This window comes from Phyllopteryx taeniolatus, chromosome 17, assembly GCF_024500385.1.
Source record: "Phyllopteryx taeniolatus isolate TA_2022b chromosome 17, UOR_Ptae_1.2, whole genome shotgun sequence".
Taxonomy (NCBI): domain Eukaryota; kingdom Metazoa; phylum Chordata; class Actinopteri; order Syngnathiformes; family Syngnathidae; genus Phyllopteryx; species Phyllopteryx taeniolatus.
The window spans coordinates 15369855-15390661 of NC_084518.1; the positions used below are offsets into that span (position 1 = coordinate 15369855).

Consider the following 20807-nt stretch of genomic DNA (forward strand, 5'->3'; position numbering starts at 1 on the left):
TAAGTACTGCAATGCTTGCCCCCATTTTACTAAAAAAATAGCAATGTACTTTAGTCAGCCAGATAGTGTCTTTTAGCGTATAATGTAGAGAAAATGCATAAACAATTTTAAAAAATGAATACATTGTAAACATGCAAGCACACAAACTTTCATTGTTTTAATATAGTTTATTTGTCTTCACTATTTGACACAGCGAGTGCTTCAAGAACAATATTAACAACACATACGTCACAGTTGATCCGATACAGCAGTGAGTGACTCCCCGCAAACCAATCATCCTCATCTTCTTTCTACTTCCTTTGGGGGGAGGGAAATGACACAATATTGACAGCTTCACACAACCGTATACATTAAAACTGTGCAATTTAAAGCTAACGTGGACACACGCACACAAAGTTGATTGATTAGTGGCAGCTTGGAAGTTGAGTCTCTTGGGTCTTTTCCGACGAACCGTCACCTCCCAAACTCCTCGATGTCACCATAATGACTGCTTGGTCCCACACACATGCTAAACTAGGAGACAAGAAGCCTATTTCTTTTTTTGGGTCCTACCTCCAAAATAGTTTTAAACTGTTAATTTGTTCGATCAGAAAAATATAGATGTTCCCTTTCAGTGTGCTCCTTTCTGCTTTTAAACACCTAATGTTCTAATCACTCTAAGTTCACTAGACAGCGCAGGCCAGTGATGCATGGATGGAGGAAGTGTGTGGGGAGGAATGGGTTAAGGTTTAATAGCAGAGCAGATAGAAGACTAACTCGGTCACATGGTTGCTTTTAGTAGGCATGATTGGCCACATAGAGGGACTGTCCTGTCGCGCCGGCACTGCCAGAGGACTCATACTTGCCCAGGGCTGCCAAGCCGTTTGCCTGAAAAACAAGAAATAAAACACGTTTAAAGAACCCGGAAAGTGAATACACAAATACTCCAAATTGCAGACCAGGTTTAGAGCGCCTCGATGTCGGGCGTGGGTGCGCGCGCAGATAAATTTAAAAACTGCCTGCCAGCCAGCCAGCTTGTTGACAGGGATTTCGCGCTGGCATGAAGCTTTACAGCGACTCGTTGTCGCAGCGTGGAAAGGACAAAAATCAACACCCTTGGGAAGTTTCATTACATTTGCATTAACACAGCTAAAATGAGTAAAAAGAGGAAGCGGGATTGAAATTTACAGCCAGCATACAGCCTTGATGGTTAAACAACCAAGTAAATGTTTTACGCCAATTTCGGAAAATATGTTCCAAAAGAGACTATCGAAACGCTGTAATTGTATTTTGTAGGCCTGTGACTGACCTCAGCGCGCTTGATGAACTCCTCAGTGGCGGCCTTCTCGTTGCTCAGTTCCCCTTGCCACGCCTGCAGGGCAGAGGCCTGCAGGGCGCGGCCATAGGAGAAGGTGAGCGCCCAGGGCTTGGCCAGGGAGCAGGTGTTAATGGCATTGAGGTTGACGCTGGCCTCCTCCTCGGACTGGCCGCCCGACAGGAAGGTGACGCCTAAAATGGACGACAAATAATAGTTATCAGCGAGGGCTGCATGCTGGGATGATTATAACATTGGCTTTCTCACCTGTGACGGCGGGAGGCACGGTGCGACGCAGGGCAGTGACGGTCGCCATGGCGATCTCCTCGTTGCTGTACTTGCTGGGGCAGGCATGTCCGGCGGTCACCATGTTAGGCTTGAGCAGGGTGCCTTCCAGATAGACGTGGTGGTCTGACAGAGCCTTGTACACTGCGGCGAGGACCTAGTGTCCAACAGGTATCCATTTGTTAACGCAAATCAAAATTATTGATACTTTTTAAAAAAATATATATTTTTTTAGATTACCTTCTCTGTGACATACTGACAGCGCTTCAGGTCATGGTCTCCATCAGGGAGGATTTCTGGCTCCACAATGGGAACAATGCCGTTCTGAAATTAAAAGCACGTTACTGGAAATTGCAACTACAAATACAGAGAGATGAAGTCATCAAATACCAGATACCACGCAGATGATTAGCCTAATAGCATAATTGCCAAAGTCATTTTAACTTATTGTCACAATTTCATTCATTCATTCATCTTCCGTTCCCCTTATCCTCATTAGGGTCGCTGGCGTGCAGAGCCTAACCCAGCAATCTTCGGGCGAGAGGCCGGGTACGCCCTGAACTGGTCGCCAGCCAATCGCAGGGCACATATAAACAAACAACCATTCGCGCACACATTCACACCTAAGACAATTTAGAGTCTTCAATCAAGCTACCATGCATGTTTTTGGGATGTGGGAGGAAACCGGAGTGCCCGGGGAAAACCCACGCAGGCACGGGAGAACATTCAAACTCCACACAGGCGGAGCCGGGATTTGAACCTCGGTCCTCAGAACTGTGAGGCAGATGTGCTAACCAGTCGTCCGCCTTCACAATATTTATTTTAAAAAAAACAATGTGCTTGCTAAAAGTTTTTTTTTCTTTATATCTGTGTAGATTCTAAGCAATCTACAAAGGTTGTATCAAGGCAACTGGACTCTTGTTTGTTGAATTACTTTTCCTTTGTTTTCCCTAAAACATTTAAAATTTACTTGCTAGGAAGTTCTGAAAGGCACAGGTGCATAAATGTAAAAAATAAAAAAATAAAAATAATTTTAAAAAAGCACCAAAATACTGGTGATTGCATATTGCATACCACGCTAGCACATTGGGGTGTTGGTTTAAAAATAAAAAATAGAAAATAAATAAATAAAAACTAACCTGCTGGCAAATGCTAGCGTAGCGAGCTAGCACATTGGCGTTCTCAAAAATGGCCAGTTCGGAGGGCGTGGTCTCGCTAATCTTAAGTACGCAGCGCCACTTGGCGAAGTCAGCACCATCCTTCTTGTATTGGGCACAGCGCTCAGACAGTCCATCCAGACCTGCGGTGCAGAGAAGCATCCGGAAGTCAAGGACCGGATGACGCTTGATATCACAGTCTGCTCGGTTTTATGTGCTGTGTGTTACCTTGAGTGGTAGTCTCTCCATTGGTTCCAGCCAGGGACACAACACCTTTGTCCACCTGCAACAAAAAGTCAGTTTAGGTCAGGGGTGGGCAAACTTTGTTGTATTCTCGGGCCACATTCGATTTTTCAAAATGGACAGCATTGGGGGGAAAAAAAAGTTCAAATATGTATGTAAAACCGTTTATTTTTTTAATAATAATAAAATTTAAATGTGTTATTTAGAATTAATGCATATTAGCTGTTGCATTAATTATTTTTTATTATGTTAATGAATTTGTTAAATTAATAACTTAGTTATTTGTTAATTTCACTTATTTTATATATTCAATCGTTGTCATTGTCGTTTTTATTTATTTCATGAATATTTTTACATTCCTCAATAATTATCTGGATAGCTGATTTATTTTAATCAAATAAAGAACAGCAGTCAAATAAAACAAATTCATATATTCATTCATCTTCCGTTCCTCCGCACCAATTTTCTTTCACCAAATAGGGTTAATAAATACCATTTTGAAAAAAACTGAAATTGTCCTCTTACATCAAAATCCTTTTCTTTCCTACTGTTTTATGCATAAAATAGTTCAAAACGAGGTTTAAGTTTGACATCGATGCGGTTTGTTAATTGAATGCAAAAGGTAATAAACGGCATATGGCTTGCATAGTTTAGTAAATTAATATTCAAGTACTTGCTCACTTTGTTACTGATACCCACTCACTCAACTCATAAATAAATAAACCTAAATCGAAGAACATGGCGTCGCTATGAATTCTTGGCTGCTCCATTATTCTCTATGTTAGTCAATGCCGTAATATAGACCAATCCAGAGCCAAGCTGCTTTCCATATTTAAATTGGGGAAGATGAGCAATCCAATCAGAGCAAACCGTATTTAGATCTCACATATTAATGAGAAATTTGCTCGTTTCAACTGCCAGGCGTAAAAGACCAACCAGAAAAGCTTGAAAAAGGACATTCTGGGCATTTCCAACCCAAATTACCTTGCAAACCCGATAAAAGGATATCAAATATTATGGAAAAAAAATTAATGGAAGGGTACCTTTAATTATTAAATATGATAAAGTTAAATTAATGCACCAAATATTACAGGACGCTTAATAATTTGATAATGGAAATGTTTGGTGGCCTGGCTTAAATAACAGAGCAGGCCATATTGTTTTAGATCGATGTAATGACCTGACTGCTATCGAAATCTGATCTTGTGTTTACACAACACTGTGGAAGGCTCCGGGTGTGTCCCCCATCATGAGTGTAAGTTTTTTCTTAACAGAATCGACCCACAGAAACACAAACTGGACAAAAATAGTGCTGGTTGTTTGAACATGCACCTTAATGCCAACGACAATGCCGCGGTCCTTGATGAGCTTAGAGAAGGGTGTGCCGTCGTCTGTGCTCTGGTACAGCGTCTCGTGAAAAAAGATGACACCACCGATGCAGCTGTCGATGCGCTGGTCGGCCGTGAACAGCAGCTGGCGGTAGCGCCGACGGTTCTCCTCTGTGTTGTCCACGCCGATGGGGGTGAAGCGCTTCGCCATGCTGCCTAGAAGCAGCACACACTGTTATTAAACCGCACAGACCAGAGGAGGGAACACTTCTGACACTTCAAAGAGGAGCACATTAGCAAATGTGATGCACTTAATCGAATTAAGATCCTAAATTGAGGATGCTCATTATTGCACTACAGCGCACTAAAGTAGACTTCATAAAAATGACTCAGTACAGTATTCTCTTTTGTTTAAGCACATATGAACTGTCCAAACAAAAAGTCAGTGGGAAAAAGATTTTGGCCATGGTATCTTTTCAGTATCTATGTAGGTATAGTCATGTTGTCATAATTTTGGTATTATGACAACATAAACTAACCGAAGCATACCGGTGGACTCATCAGCGGCGAGGATGCCCTTGCCGGGGGCTACGATCCTCAGGGCGATGTCCTGCAGCTCCTTCTTCTGGGCTGGAGTCAGCGCAGGGAATTGGTGAGTCATGGTGGCTGAAAAACACACAGACACAGGGGGAGGTCATGTTCTGCTTCATCCACAACAGCTTTATCTAACTGCTCCAACATGGCAATCCCAGCTGATGCTCTACCGGCGTACTCACACTACAGCATATATTTGTGATAACTGGCAACTTGCACAATAGAAATTGAATCAACAACTCCAAGTTAAACAACTTGACTGCCACATTGCACAATAGAGATTAACAGAAAAGCAGCAGGGGCTTTGTTGTTCAAGTAGATTGAATGGAATGTTCTGGCATCCAAATGAAGCCATTTAAGACACATTTCACTTTATGTGGGATTGAATGTTCCTTAAAATGCAACTGACACATCGTCCGGTCAGAGAATGAAGGGAACCGGCAAGCAGTCAGGACGTGCTGGCGAGCACGCTTTCCATCCCTTCAACCCTCCCTCCCTCCCACCGCTTTCTCCGCCGTAAATAATTGATTACGTAAGCGCTCTGCTGCACAAGCAGACAGAGGTGGAGCCATTATGTAACGAGATGCTTGCTGGGCTCGCCGCGCTATCCTCAGCAACGCAATTGACTATGTCGTTTTTACACCCCCATTCATTCAGTCTTGAGTTGCTCTCTTTCTTTCTTTCAGGCGCTTATTCTTTGCCTTTTTTGCGACACCACCACAGGAGGAAACTATTGATGACAAAGCAGAAATTTTATTTAACCACTCAAAATAAAGTACTGTGGTGCTTTGACTTACGAGGAGTTTTTTTTAGTGACAAGCTGTTGCGCAGATATTTTTTGCTTTGTCATGCGATCAAAAATTTTACGTAAAATTTAACTTCTGGCACTCCACCTCGAAATTACTGCTGTTTATCACTCCCAGTTAAAGTTTATTTAAAAATTTAACGTAAAACAATTAAACCAAATAACTGTCTGACGAAAGTTTATTAGCTTAATGCTAAAACACAATGTGAAACGCCACAGACAGGCTAACAAAACCAGCATTGATATCGCAACGTTGTATAAAAAAAAAAAATAATTATATTTGAACACAAATGGTGCATCAACACATACAGAGCACATAACCACAGGCATACGTTTATGAGATACCAAAAATGACTAGTATTACTGCAGTTTAGTTGCAAGAGTCCTCACGCTTCATCATCTAATCTTAGAGTACAGTACTACTGGTGCATTTCAATAAATTAGAATTAGAAAAATTCATTAATTTCTGTAGTTCAATTCAAAAACAGATTCACTACACAGAGTAAACTATTTTATGATTTTATTTGGTATTATTTTGATGATTTCAGCTTACAGCTGATGAAAACTCACATTTTACCACCTACAAAAAAATAAGAAACACTCAAAAAGATTTTAATAATGAAATGAGGTTGGAATTAGCCTTCTGGAAATTATTTTCTTGTGTTGCATGAATCTGTCTAATTTACAGTATTATATCTGGAATTGCAATACTGACCTAAATGAACTCTCCGACAGTATTCTAATTTATTGAGATGCACCTGTATATATGTATATTTGCATTATACTGCCCCATATTGGTGAAGGCACGCACATCAAGGAGCGGCGCAATGCCCACTGAATTGAAGCATGAAATCATGATGCAGAAACGGTTTAGTTTTTACATTGTATTTAATTTTGTTAGTGCTTTATGTTTTTATAAACTACAATACTGTAGACTGCTATTTTTCTTATTGAAAAACACAAAACTTGGAGGGTGTTTTTTAAGGGGGCTGAAACGGATTAATGACATTTCAATTAATTTCAATGGGGAAAGTTGACTTGAAATACGAGTGTGGTGACAGAACAAATTAAAGTCGTAAGTCAAGGTACCACTGTAGAATAAGTCCGCTGTGGGCTACATGATCCATGTGTCCTATAATTAATGCAATTGAGTGTGCCTCTTGTCAGTTATCCTGGCACAATAGAAATAGAACACCCAAAAACAGTCCACAGAGTAAAAGTCCATTTTAAAACTCTATTTTGTTTGCTTTTTACTATTATTTCATCTCTGCCAGGAATCTTCAAAGGATGAGTAGTTTTAATTTATTCTATTGAATTTATTATACAGTAGTTAACTTCTCTTTACGCTTGCCTGACTGGTAACAATGCTAACATTTGTGTTCCAGTTTGGATTATCTTGCTGTCCCGGAAACTTCCACACAGTTCCACACTGTGGGGTGCATTCATGTGAAGACAACAAGGCCGGGCCACACAAAAAGAATTGTACGCGCAGACAAAAGGAGTTGGGTCTGGAGGCCAGCCAACAGGCCCTGCGCGTTCTACGTGCTAATCCTAAGCTTAGGGAGTGTTGTGAGGTAACAACACATGCAGGTGAATGTGAAGAGGTCGGACCGTGTGTTTACACTCGATAAAAGGCTGACAAAAGACAGCGTTTGCCTGGAGGAAAAGCACGCTCAGCAAATAGCAGCCATCTTTTGTCAGGCACAGACTAATGTACAGGCTCAAAAATGTTACGAAGATGTTCTGCAATTCCAAATACAATTGAGACAATGTTAACTGTGTGAACATTTCACATCACGACTACAGCGGCCAGTATCAGTCAGCAGTGCTATCGCGGTAGTGACGAATTTGCTGAAAATGACCAAAAAACAATTATTTAAATGGTGCGCACCTTGCATGTTAGAAATCAATAAGACAACTTTGCACGATATAAATTAACATAACTAAAAATAGAAGGCTAATATGATATTTTCAATTTTGCTCAAAATCATTAAGCTAGGTCATTTTTAAATTACTGTTACAATATCAATACAAAATACCAATGTGTTTGCTCAAAAAATTTTTTGTTTTTTCTTTATGTCTGTGTAGCTGTCAGTCATTCAGGTCACCGTAATCTGAAAGGTTGAACCGAGGCAATGGGGCTTTTCTTGTTTGTTGAATTTGTAGTGGGTTTTTTCTTGTTTTCAGAGAACGTTCAAAACTGACTTTGGCAATTATGCTTACTCATCTGTTTAGTATACTCAGATTTCGTTGACAATGACAGTAAAGGCTTTCTATTCTATTCACTGCAAAAACAAAATCTTACCTAGTAAATTTCTTATTTTAGTGAAAACATCTTCCTTTATTTAAGAGCTACACACAGTTTTGACTTTTTTTTTTTTTTTTTTAAACAAACTTTTCAGTCAGGCTTGTTTTAAGATAAATCTTATTTTGAAAATATTATCAAGTCAATCCATACCAGTTCCACTGGGAGCTTTTTTCACCTATTTTAGGGACAAAACAGCTTGCTGAAAATTTTGAAGTCAAATCAGTCTTAAAATAAGTGCGGCAAGATGTTTTCACTGGAAATGAGTAAGATTTGAGTTTTTGCAGTGTTATTATTGGGGCTCATTTGGCTCAATTCCTTAGATGAAGTTCATTCAAGAACAAACCTTGGAATTTGTCCAAAATGGCTGCCTCACAACCAAACGGCTGACTTCCTGTTCAATTTCAGGCATTGGTCCGCGCATCCAGTAATGATAGACTCATGCACCCAATTTCAAGTTGAGAGGTGAAAACTGGTGTCTGGGGCTCTTTTTTTTTTTTTTTTTTTTTTTTTTTTTTTTAACTTTTAAAAAGGGACACCTGAAATGCTTACACTTCGTATATATGTACATTTTCCACCGGGATACACAAATTCCAAGAATGTATGCGTTTCCAGGCATGTTGAGAGGTCCCCTAAAGACCTTCAGCAAACGGATCACTGTCATGATATTATCAAGCAACCTGATGATAATACAAGTCGAGCGCAGGGGGGGGGGCATCCCTGGCTCAGTCGCCATTTCTGCAGTGCGACATTGAGAGTGGTCCACCCCCTCCCCCCTCTGTGACATCATCTTAACAGTCAGTAATACTTGCAATAACTAGAAAATCTCCGCCAAGACTCAACAATCATGCACACTTTATCAATATGCCTTTTAAGATGTATTATTTGCTTAGAAATGAAGGAAAATGTTAAAAATCAAGCCAACAAAGAGGTAGATGTACCATTCACATGGAATGGTGGATTCATTGTTCAGAATTTATTGATTTTGTGACAATTGATTCATCATATTTTAGAGCAATTGAGGCAAAATGTAGTGCAATGCTTGGTCACGACCAAGGGAGGTTTTGCTGAGTCACCAATCCACTTGTTTGCTGCCTAAAGAAGCTGAACATGGAAGTGTTGTTCAATTGTGTTTTGGGGCCTTGTTTTCAGAAGCAAAGCCACACTAAAAAAGCGAGCAAATGTTTCAAAATGGCCGTCTGCGCCAAAAATTGACAAGGAAAAACATTTGAAGAACTTAAAAATCAAAAGGTGAAAAAAAACTACATTTTCTAACCTAAATTAAACGGCAAATATAATTATTTGTAACCTATTTGACAATTATGTATCTCATGCCCATTATTAATCATGAAATGCCCTTTTTCCCATCCATTTTCTGTCGCGCTGATCCTCAGTGTGGGGAAATACAGGATGTAGAGTTGGCCCCGCCCCCTTTCACCGAGGACGTCTACGTGCTCGGGAACAGCTACTCGCTCACGCGCACACCAGCCCTTCTCATCCGTCATATGCATTACGCGTGTACGCGCACGTATACACTTAGCGTTCGTCAAGCTTGAACAACACGCGCCGCCGCTTATTTACGACGACGCAACAGACTACCTTGTCATCCTTGAAGGTCGTCCCATTTTCGCCCTAGTTCGATGGCGTATACCACACCGTATGCTTTATAATCATGTATTGAATTGTATTGACATACGGGCAAGACATTTTTTCTCGGAATCTGTCAGGGGAGAATTCACGGTTAGCTCACGGTTAAAAAACTAAGCTAGGCAAGATGAAGGCGCAGCATCACGGCGGGAGGGGAACAAAATGGCGGTGAAAGCTGTGCTCTGAGAAAAAATGTCGTCTCCTTACCTGTCTTGGGTGAGGACGTGCGAATAGAAGAGAGGAAGTCGAAGGAGCAGGATCCCGAGCTTCAGTGGAGAGACCGAGTGTGCTGCAGAGCAACGTGACGCTTTACAAAACCCTCAGGGAGCCGAGGAGAGGAGGGGCATTGAGAGAGCATTGAGTCATACCGGCGGGAGGCAGGGTACATTGCGCATGCGCACTACAGCATCGTCAATCAATAGAGGCGAGAGGTGGAGTTGTGGAAGCTGTGGAAATTAGACCTTTTCAAATAATGGAACAAAAATTATAATTGAAATGATCTTCAGACCAATTCATTATGTACACCTGAAAAATTAAAGTTTTGTCAAAACAATGCGCAGGTTTTACTGACACTCAAAACGTGTAGACGTGTGTTATGGTTAGTGGCGTAGAACTGCATCGCTTAATCCGCACGGAAAACTATTCCTTCCTAATTATTTGGCTCATGAGTCGAGTTGTTGCCTGTACTTGCAGCAGTACAACACTTTTTTACATTTGCAACAATTCATTTAGTCATACTAATAACATTAATATTGCTTATCTTTGCCATAGCATTATTATTGCCAATACAATTAAAAACCCCTGTAAAGTAAATTCAGAGATGCGTTTCTAAATGCCTCATACATGTTTGTTTGTTTATACATGGCCACTCATGCCAGAGGAGCATCTGCTCCATTTGCACACTGATTGAGGAGTATCTGTAACTTTTGCACAACCAACATTGTCCCAAACCGCACACTCTCCTTGAAGTCTCCGCTCCCTTTGCACAATGGTCATTGCACCGGACTATTGCAATATTAGTCATTCGAACTGCTCTAAGTGCTAGAGGACTCTGCATCTTTTTGCACAATTGTTTTTTGTCAATGTCTTTATGTCTCCAAAGTGTTCTGTAAATTGACTGTCTGTTGTACTAGAGCGGCACTACCGGAGACAAATTCCTTGTGTGTTTTGGACATACTTGGTAAATAAAGATGATTCTGATTGAAGATAATAGGGGTTATGCACAGGCACAACCAACTTCCACATGCGACAAAACAGGTCGAAGCACCATCTTTAGTCATAAACAGTATGGTAGCTGTGAACACTGAGCCCCAAATTGCTGCCAGTGGGCCTGGCAGCGCCTTGGATGGCAGCGGCCGCCCATTAGTGTATGAATGTGGGGCTGAACGGGTGTATGTGATCTTAAAGCGCTTTAGCGCTACATACAGTAAGTTTAAGTAAGCTCTTCAGGCGCTACCAAACATGACAATATCCGATGTTTCGGCTTTGTTCATATTTACATATATCGCATGTACTTAACGTTTAACATCTTGCTCACGTGTGGTTCAGTTGGTCTCAATGTGTGAGGAGCATGCTTCCAATCTGAACCTGCTCCATATGAAAGGTGCCTTGAGATAACTTGTGAACTGGCAATACTGTATATAAATAAAACTGAATTGATGCATAAGGTACAAAAGGACGAAAAATAGCATTATTTTGTTTGTAAGAGACAGAATGTTTGTATTGGATGTCATTGTGCAGAACTGTATGTAATCTCTCAGCCAATGTGTCATAACTGTTACCGAATTAGGCAATGACTGTTTTGGTGAGTCAACCTGCGTGTTGAAATGTGCGCCAACGTGACCAAAGCAGCACATTAAGACCATTTAATATTCAAAAAGACATGTAAACATCCAAATCATTCTTATAAATTGTATAAATAGGATTTACATATATATAAATATATGTATAAATAAGCATTCCCATAACTAACGACAAAAGTCAGGATCACTCGTGAGGCATTTGGGTACATTGGAACATACTGTATGGCGACAATAGAAAAAGCTCTGTATCCATCAAAACGCTGAGTTGAAGTTGTAATGTTTCTACAGTGGTACCAGTACATGTAAAGTCAATGTCATTCAGGAAAAAGGGTTTCTTTGCACAAGCGATTACACAAAAAAATGGAACAGGGCGCATTGTCTTTAGCTAGATTGACCTTTCTGTGCACGATAACAGTTGTGGCAGATTGGCAGGCAATGTTCAAGTCCATAAATGATAACATTTCTTGGTATGCAAACACAAAAGGTGTAGAATGGTGCTCTTTCGGGGTAAAAAATGTAGTGCTCAGTACATACGGTATAGAAAGACTATAAAATATATCTGTCAGTCCACACTTCAGCCATACTTGATGGCGTAGATGGAAAACTTCACAATTTAGTGTTGCCCGTTCATCAAGGGTATGTACTTCCGTGTTAAGATCAATTAGGCGAATTCCCAAGCAACATTTCGTCAAAGCATGACCCTTAAATTCACACAAAAATGGAGTTTTCTGACCAAAATTGTTAAATTCCTAGTTAATCTTTTCGTGTGTCCTGTTACAATAGCGCAACGACTGTATACGTGCATGTTGATTGGTTCCACTAGTGCAACACTGAGTGACTTTCCGCGTTTTGTATTCGGAACCCCCAATATATTTTTTTCACAAGGATTCACGCATTTGCAAGAATTTGTAAGTTTTCAGGCATGTTGAGGCCTCCAAAAAGAAGATTAATTTACGGCTCATTTGGGCCAATTCCCTACTAGGGTTTATCAAAATAAGAGCCTTGGAATTTACTCCAAAATGTCCAACTAACTGTTCAATTTTAGGCATGAGTCCTGGAGGTCCTTATGATTTTTTTTGGTGATCAGGTCCTCGATCCCATTCAGCACAGTACAGTGTGAAAGGGTAAACCTGACAGTGTGTGTAGTGTAAGGCCACAGTAAACAACAACATGTTTCTTCTTGACATGTGGCTATTTTAGGTGTGGACCAGCCATTTAGTCAATGGAAACTTTGGAAAATCTGTACCGTACTGACACAAGCTGTCCTGTTTGGTGGCGTTTAGACGTTAAACAAACACCTCCCTGCGTGGGCCCGCTTCCTGCTGCTGCACGTCGGGTGTGTATGGCGGGCTAAGTAATGAGTCGTATTCAAAGCCTTTGAGCGGCTGCAGTGACAGTGTGAGGCCTCGGCGGGCTTTGGCGGCGCGGTCGGGTCGCTCCCTTAGCTCCAGAATCACCTACGGAAAAGAGAGGCCAAATCGCAATGTATTGGAACACTTTGCAAAATCCATAAAGAAGCTTAAAATATTGTTGTCACAATATATACGTGTATCGTGATATTCACTGTTCAGCATTCACAAATTTGCACATTCACAATTTTTTTTCTACCTAGCCTCCGTGATTCGGTGAAAATCTCTGCCGTTCACCGTTTTTGTGCTCAGGCCAAAGCAATTAAGGTATTACTTGGGCGCCATTTGGTGAAATCTTGGTGGTGTTGTCCGGTTTCATTCACTGATGTTGTGTGTTTGTTTTTTTGTCCATGTTTGAGATGTCCTGTTTTGTTGAGTCATTGTGCCTAATTTCTCTACCATTTATTATTGTGTGAAAATGCCAAAAGCTAAGTTTACTGATTTATACAGTTTGTGTAAAGTGCTTTTGTTTGCGCATGTCACATGTTGACACTGATATCACCATGTAGCTTAGATGCTTTTCTTACAATATATCTCGTATCACGAAATCTGTGTGTGACACGACTATTTGCCGACATTGATATTCTGACATCATACATGTTTTTACTCCAGTATTTCAATTACCACACAATCGCGATACGATCATTAAGCCAAAATGATATGACATAGGCTATCGCTGATGATTTTTTTCCCGCAATATATCAACTGTCGCGCAACATGATCCTGGGCAAAATATTGCGATAATCCCATGAGCGATCCCCACCCCAACTGTGCAGTGAGACACTTAAATCCTGTGTCTCTGGTTTATTTACCTCCACAGGGTGGCGCTGCAGCAGGTTTTGGTCAAAACTGAGCCCACGGAAGAAGGTCTGGCGTTGGAAGCGATCCAGGGTGCGAAGTCGGCGGGCAGGCATTTTGCACAGCAGCTGGACAGACAAATTACATTATTGTGCAAATTATCCACAAGGAGGCACTGTGCTTTAACTGTCACGGTGCGCTCACCTCTGTGATGAGCATAGCCAGAGGGGGGCTCAGGCTGAGGGGCATTTCGTAGGGGAAAGACCGCACCCTCCTCAGCATGCCGCAGTGGTCCGGCTCTGGAGGCAGGGGAAACTGAGGAGAAATTCATACTGTGCGTCAAGCGTCAGCGCCATGCTGAATAACTTTACAGTATGTGATGTCCAGCATGGAAACTCATTCTCTAGTTGGGAGTTTCCATGACAACGTCACCTTGCCGGTAGCCAATGAGAAGAGCAGGATTCCCAGTGACCACCAATCAGCAGAGTGGTTGTAGGGACCACCGCTCAGCACCTCGGGGGCTGCGGGGGCGGACAGAGTGTGGTCACAACAATGCCCTTAAATTCGTAATTCATGTGGTTATATGATGCGCTGGAATGTTCCTCACCCATGTACTGGATAGTACCGCAGATGGTAAAAGCCCGCCCTCCTCGCTCCAGGCGGCGGGACAAACCAAAGTCGGCCAGGCGGAGGTGTCCTGGAACGCACCATTAATTCTTATGAATCATTTAAGCATACAAAAATATTTTTTTCACGCTCCATCGCTGTCATTTGTATTGACGACGAGTATTGCGGGAATGTCAGGATGTCCTCTGGAAGGTTCTGGAACTGTACAAATTGGCACTTTTCTGCCCTCTGCTGGACAAACGTGTTGACTCACCGTTGTCTGTCAGCAGGATGTTCTCCATCTGGAACGAAATAAGACTTCTCTATAACGCACAGTATTTAACTATTAATCTTATAGTCTGAACTGTAGCATGCTGAGAGACATTTCTAATATTTTTGCCCATTATTGCAACTAAACGAGGTGGTCAAAACATTACAAACAGCTCTCAATATGACACAGCTGTACACCGCTGCAAGGAAGGCAGATACACACAAACCGACAATCAGGCCAAATTTTAAGCATTTTTCCCTCCAAAGTCAGCTAAAGCCAGATTCTCTGATTTCTCTAAAATATTATCCTAATCGATTATCCTGTGGTGTGCTGAGTGTGATTTTTCTCCCAGATCTGCTCGGAAAATGGTCAGAGCCGACAATCGTAAACTTGCTTGATATTGACGCTCGCAAATCCTTATGTGTGGACACCAAGTTACGCCACTAACTTCGTGATTGTGACGTGAAACTGGACGATAGCACTACAAATGCGGCAAAAAGAACAGAACAAACCATCTCCCTTTCGTACCTTCACATCTCTGTGGATGATACCAAAGTCGTGAAGAAATCCTACAGGGAAAAAAGAGCACATATGAACAAACTTGCTCCAGATTTGCTATCTCGCCATGGGAACTGCCCTTTATCGTAATTAGACTCGTGTCTTTAATTATTGCAAACGTGACTCGTGAGCTCACCCAGCGCGCAGCCCAGCTCGGCGGCAAACACCCGCACCGTGTCCTCTGAGAAGAGTCCGATCATCTGCCAGTAGGTGTACAGGTCGCCGGTGCCGCAGTAGTCGCACACTACAAGGGAAAAGACGTACAGTCAGTAGACGCACACGTTAAATGTCGCTACTTTATGATGCACTGGGTGAAATACCAGCCAGCCTTCGCAACACTGATCATCCTCTTACTTGAATAAAGTTTGACAAAACTTTTTTTGTGACTCTATAGATTTAAGTTATGTTAAGTTTAAATTCATTCCGTAACTACACTCATAACTCAAATGATCTTTCCTTATTGAAATGCCTTTAATCCGTTAAAAAAATATATATATATTTTTTAGCAAGTGTTGTTTACCAAGGAAAATTGTACTCAAAAATATTTTACTGTATAAAAATATACAGCTGTGACATAATTAAATAGAATGTTAAAAATTAAACCGTTTTTGCCACATTTTTTTGCTTTAATTCAATGGACATTTTGCTGCCCGTTCTGGTGTGCGCGCCTTGGCCACCTAGGGGCAGCATAATAAAGACAGACATAACCATGGAGACGGTCACTTCACAAAGTAAGCCCCAAGAATATTAGTCATTCTTCGCAGAGGATAAAGATAATATGCCCTTTGACTATTGTTATATTATCTGTCTATGTGTTGCCATTTGTGTTCAAATACCCGTTGCTTAAACTTTAACCCTTGAAGGGTTATAACACTGTGACACTGATGCTATTCATTAGCCCATCTATGGGCTTTCTGATTATGTGTTAGCATTGTTATTTTAAGGCAAAGTTAAAGTTTTTGAATACACAACGTACAATTGTCTTTGTTTTAGGTTTAGTTTGACAGTAAACTTCAACAGAAAGTGGCAATAAACAGCTTAAAAGCTTCTTTTTTGGAAGAATTGTTCACTGTCTACCAAACTATTGCTTCTTATAAAGTGAGTTGAGTTGATCATTGCCACCATACAGCGCCCGTATCTAAAATTTTTGCTCGCAAGTCAAAGCAAATAAAAAAAAATAAATAAAGGTGGTGGTTATCATATCTAACTCGTGTTTATAAAGGTCCCGTATTTTACCAATTCAACTTTTTCTGCTATTTGGGATGTTATATTGGCTATATGGTTCCGCCTACCTCTCCACTCCAGAGCTGTCAACATAACATTCATGTGTGCTCTCACAAGTGGGTCTTCTAGACGGAGGCAACCAATCAGAGCAAAGGGGGCGGTCTTAGCCAAATATGGACAAAGCGGATACAAAACTGGGTCAAACAGAAGTAGCTGTCAGAGGGGCCTTTTTTGGAAACTCGTATGACAAGTTTTTTCAATGAAATTGACACTTTCATACCAAGTCCATGTTAGAGAGTCACTCTATGGAGGTCTAAATAGCCAAAATATGGGACCACCTACATCATACCCCATGTATGACAGAGCGTGACGCAGACTTTTCTCTACTTTAGTTCGATTTGTACTCATTTCTGTTGTGCAAGGTGCCAGTTATCATGAATAACTGGCACATTATCGTGATCAGCTGCATACACTCAGCTCGTGTGTGCATTATGGATGTGATGTCAAGCACAAAAGTGTAGGGAGTAGGAGAGTGGAGTGGGGGGTAGGGGGGTTCTCTGAAGTCCAGAGGGCTAGTGTGTGCTCTTTTTCACAGACTGGGGCAGGCAGCAAAACAAAGTAGGTCACACTTTCTGAGTAACTGAATGATTGGATAGGAGGGTAAAAAGGGTATAACCGGAAGAAGAGGAGGCAACACAGCACAATTTTCTGAGCCTCGGGATTGGGGGGGGATTTTCGGTTTAGAGGAGAGGATGTGTTCAGTGAGGTTGGAGTGGGGGTCTTTGGGTGTGGGCTCAGGGGGTTCACTGCTCTGTGGTTGACTCACTAATGTAGAGGTGACGTTGCGTCTGCCAACAGTCCTGCAGGTCATGGACAAACGGGTGGCGAATCTGACGCTGCGGGCAAAATTCAAAGAGTTGTGCCACGGATTGGCTCCAGGTGGAGTAGACGCGAAAAGTGGCGGGAAATTCAAACGTTTTTCTGCAATGAGTACTCACTAGAGAAGTACAAACCTGAACTATAACCTCTTCTTTAGATTGCTCCAGGACGCCCAGTCGGAGGATCTCAGACTTGGGTATCACCTAGGGACCAGCACAATGTTGTCACAAAACATTGATCATCATGTTACATCATTTGATTTTAAGTGTATCTTGCTTTTTTTGTTATATTAAAGTTGAGCAAGATTCTTCTGTTTTGACGTTTGACTTGTGTGACAGCTTAGAAAGTTAACATGCGTGTGTGTAAAATTTATTTCTGCGAAGCTTTGAGGCAGAGATTTTGCTTTGACCTATTTCTGTAAAAGAATTATTTCAGTTATTCAAACAATTGTTGCAGCCCTATTATTGTGAGACCCACCTTGACGGCGTATGTTCTCTGTTTGGTCTTGTCCTTCACTTTCAGGATGGGTCCAAAAGAGCCTTTGGCAATGTAACCTAACACCTGACATAGCAAGACACCATCAGAAACATCAACACAAGCACACATCAGGCAGAGGTCCGAGTTGAAAAAGGTATTTACCTGAAAGTGTTCTTGTCCCGGCACGGTCCTGTGAGGGAACTCTGGTAGGAACATGGTGACGAAGCCGGGCAGACTCCACTCGGATCTCAGCTTGTCGGGGCCCACGCCCGCCAGCCTCAGGACGTGCTCGGGGATGTCAGGCGCCCTCCCTTGCAGCATGCGCTGCCGACCCAGACGCAGGGCGGGCGGCGCCAGGCGGCACAGGGTGGCTGGCAGTGACAGGCTCATGCTGGACAAGAAGCCACGCCAGCCTGACGACAGGGGCTGATCCTTCCGCCCATCAACCGGCCTCTGGTGGAGTTTGGGAAGTCATTAAAGGAAGACTTATGTCGTTTTCCCCACAATTATCAACAGTTCCCAGCATGTCTGTGACATGCTTACATCAAAATACCACATGGATTAAGAATTACAGACATATTTTACATCATATTTCTTAAAATTGACTCATTTTAGGGGCCAATCTGTCTCATGTAGTGCACCAAGCACATTGCATCATCACTGGTGGATGCAGTATTTCATCACCAAGCCACAGAATTACACTGTCAATTAATGTAGCAGTGTGGCAGATGAATCTGCATACACAAATATCTGCCCATCCCCACATCGACAACATAGCTAACAATAATGATGATGCTTATCTGTGTGAACACTGCAGCTCTGCTTGCCTTTTGGTTTTAACATAATAGTGCATCACATTGCAACCTTGGTGGAGAAACTCAGTGTGGGGGCTGGATTATGTAAATTAGCCCAACTATAACAGTGGAGGGCTCGTTCACAGACACATTTTCAGAATTATTCAGACAATTCCAGATTTACTTGGTTGTTTGAATTCACACTTGATGGCCCCAGCTATGTATATACAAACATTGTGACTGCACAAAAATTTGGGCGAATTTAAATGAAACTACCATTTTAAATCGACACATTAGGGCTGTACACGCCCCCTTCATTTTAACGCACAATCGAATGCTTTTATCTGTAAGGCTATATGAGCAATGTTTGTTTTTAATATGGTTTATGAAGCATGCATAGCATTGAATGTTCTGTTCTTTTCTTGGAATTATCCATGGTTTACCTACTGAGGGTCGAATAGCTCAATAAAATCTCAGTGCCAGGTGGTGCACATCGGCTGTTGTAATGGATATTTTGAGCGACCAAAAAAAACGTTTCGTTTAATGTTACAAGAGAGCCATAATCTTAAAATTTAGATTGATAGTAATTTATAATTACATTTTAAAAATGAATAAGTTTCACAGAACCACGGCAGAAGACGTGGCTTTGGAGCCGCAGGTGGCAGGCAGACCACTGCACTAGTGATACATGGGCTCCCTCTAGTGGTATGTGAAAGAGTCACTGCCTAAGAAGTATAGTTCAGTTGTATTTAACTTTTTAGTGCAACGCTGCGGAAGTGTATTGTATTCACTTGGATTAAAAAAAAAAACTCCTGTTGTTCTGAGCAATTTTTTTCTGAGTAATTCCCCCCGTTTTTCTGACTAGTTTTTTTTTCTAATGACTAATAACAATACCATCTATGGGACTCAAAGACAGGAGTGTCTCCCAGTGTCTTAAACCCATATCAAAAATAAAACTTGATCAAACTAATTAAGCCGGTCATGTTTCTTACTACGGAGTCCGCACAGTCACTTGCAGTTCGCAGGTTCTCGCGTGAGTTCAATGTGTCCCGATAACTCCGAAAAAAATAGTCAGAAAAACAGAAAAAAAGTGAGAAAAACGTTTTTTGTTTTTCCATCCATCCATTTTCTGAGCCGCTTCTCCTCACTAGGGTTGCGGGCGTGCTGGAGCCTATCCCAGCTGTCATCGGGCAGGAGGCGGGGTACACCCTGAACTGGTTGCCAGCCAATCGCAGGGCACATAGAAACTAACAACCATTCGCACTCACAGTCATGCCTACGGGCAATTTAGAGTCTCCAATTAATGCATGTTTTTGGGATGTGGGAGGAAACCGGAGTGCCCGGAGAAAACCCACGCAGGCACGGGGAGAACATGCAAACTCCACACAGGCGGGGACGGGGATTGAACCCCGCACCTCAGAGCTGTGAGGCTGACGCTCTAACCAGTCGGCCACCGTGCCGCCGTTTTTTGTTTTTTTTTGTTATAATAAAGTTGAGCTGTGATATACTTTTCAGGAATAAAATCGGTTTCATTTTTGAGGAACACATAACAGCCCTTACTACGCTACTCTACTTTCATGATGCTGGTACTTCTCCAATGCTACAGTTGCATAAAAACTGCCTTTACAACGACACTAAGGCTCACTTACGATATGACAAGGTTTTGATCACTATCACACATCATAGTGAGAACTGGTTGAGGGGTAAGAAGATTCGAAAGAACTAATCAAGTGGTTTGTCACGTGACTGCTACATGCCTTTGGGCCATACAGACGTGCGGCTGTGTGTGTGCGTGTAACGGAGCGTGTAGGATGACATTATCGTGCCTCCTGTAGTCACATATCACAAACTATCGCCTTTCCAATGAGGAAAGTACCGCAAACTACCGTCGAAAACAAGTATTCGCGGGCCGAATGATCACCATGGAAACGGGAAGCCACTCAAATCACCAGCGTCATACCCCCGTACCGAAATGCCCCCCGACCCCCCCAACCACCCACCCTCACACACCCTCCGCTTACCTTCTTGCTGCCGTCGGCCCCCATCTGCGTGACAGGACGCGCGCACGCGCCTCATCGGTGCCGACCGTCGCCCGCCTCCGGAACCTTCTCGAACCAAACAGTTTCCGTAAACCTCGCGAGGTTGGGGAACAAACGTCACTTTGTCTCGATAATCTACTCGGGGGAAAAAAAATAAAAATGGAGCGAACCGCCGTAATGACACCACATTAAAAATAAAACGGGGGGGGGGGGGGGGGGGTTAATCCTGTGCGCTACATCCGCCTACAAGCTCGTTAGCCATTGGGAGCGCGGAAACCGTAAAACTGGTTTT

General features: G+C 42.1%; 2 protein-coding genes across 2 annotated transcripts; both read right to left on the reverse strand.

Moving 5' to 3' along the window:
* Positions 1-147: 147 nt before the first annotated feature.
* On the reverse strand, positions 148-10026 carry aldocb (aldolase C, fructose-bisphosphate, b). The gene is made up of 9 exons (XM_061751619.1): positions 9866-10026; positions 4857-4973; positions 4312-4523; positions 2965-3019; positions 2719-2879; positions 1820-1903; positions 1562-1736; positions 1289-1488; positions 148-867 (listed from the first exon to the last, which is right to left on the reverse strand). Exons 2-9 carry the CDS (start codon positions 4966-4968, stop codon positions 775-777), a joined length of 1092 nt encoding a protein of 363 aa, XP_061607603.1. The 5' UTR covers positions 4969-4973; positions 9866-10026; the 3' UTR covers positions 148-774.
* A 1482-nt stretch (positions 10027-11508) lies between these two features.
* rskrb (ribosomal protein S6 kinase related b) lies at positions 11509-20710 on the reverse strand. The gene is made up of 13 exons (XM_061751618.1): positions 20498-20710; positions 17845-18135; positions 17683-17766; positions 17340-17408; positions 17153-17222; positions 15239-15346; positions 15073-15113; positions 14548-14575; positions 14275-14364; positions 14100-14188; positions 13872-13982; positions 13682-13795; positions 11509-12917 (listed from the first exon to the last, which is right to left on the reverse strand). Exons 1-13 carry the CDS (start codon positions 20519-20521, stop codon positions 12747-12749), a joined length of 1290 nt encoding a protein of 429 aa, XP_061607602.1. The 5' UTR covers positions 20522-20710; the 3' UTR covers positions 11509-12746.
* Positions 20711-20807: the final 97 nt, after the last annotated feature.

Bases quoted from the DNA above. Each gene is read 5' to 3' on its own strand.
- aldocb (XM_061751619.1), bottom strand. From the start codon at position 4,968: ATGACTCACCAATTCCCTGCGCTGACTCCAGCCCAGAAGAAGGAGCTG. The intron at 3,020-4,311 runs GTGCATGTTCAA...TTTTTGTTGCAG, and splicing joins GCATTGTCGTTGGCATTAAG to GTGGACAAAGGTGTTGTGTC. The intron at 2,880-2,964 runs GTAACACACAGC...TCTGCACCGCAG, and splicing joins TGGAGAGACTACCACTCAAG to GTCTGGATGGACTGTCTGAG.
- rskrb (XM_061751618.1), bottom strand. From the start codon at position 20,521: ATGGGGGCCGACGGCAGCAAGAAG. The intron at 15,347-17,152 runs GTGAGTCAACCA...TTTCCCTTGTAG, and splicing joins GCAACGTCACCTCTACATTA to TGTGCGACTACTGCGGCACC. The intron at 15,114-15,238 runs GTGAGCTCACGA...TTTTCCCTGTAG, and splicing joins CGAGCTGGGCTGCGCGCTGG to GATTTCTTCACGACTTTGGT.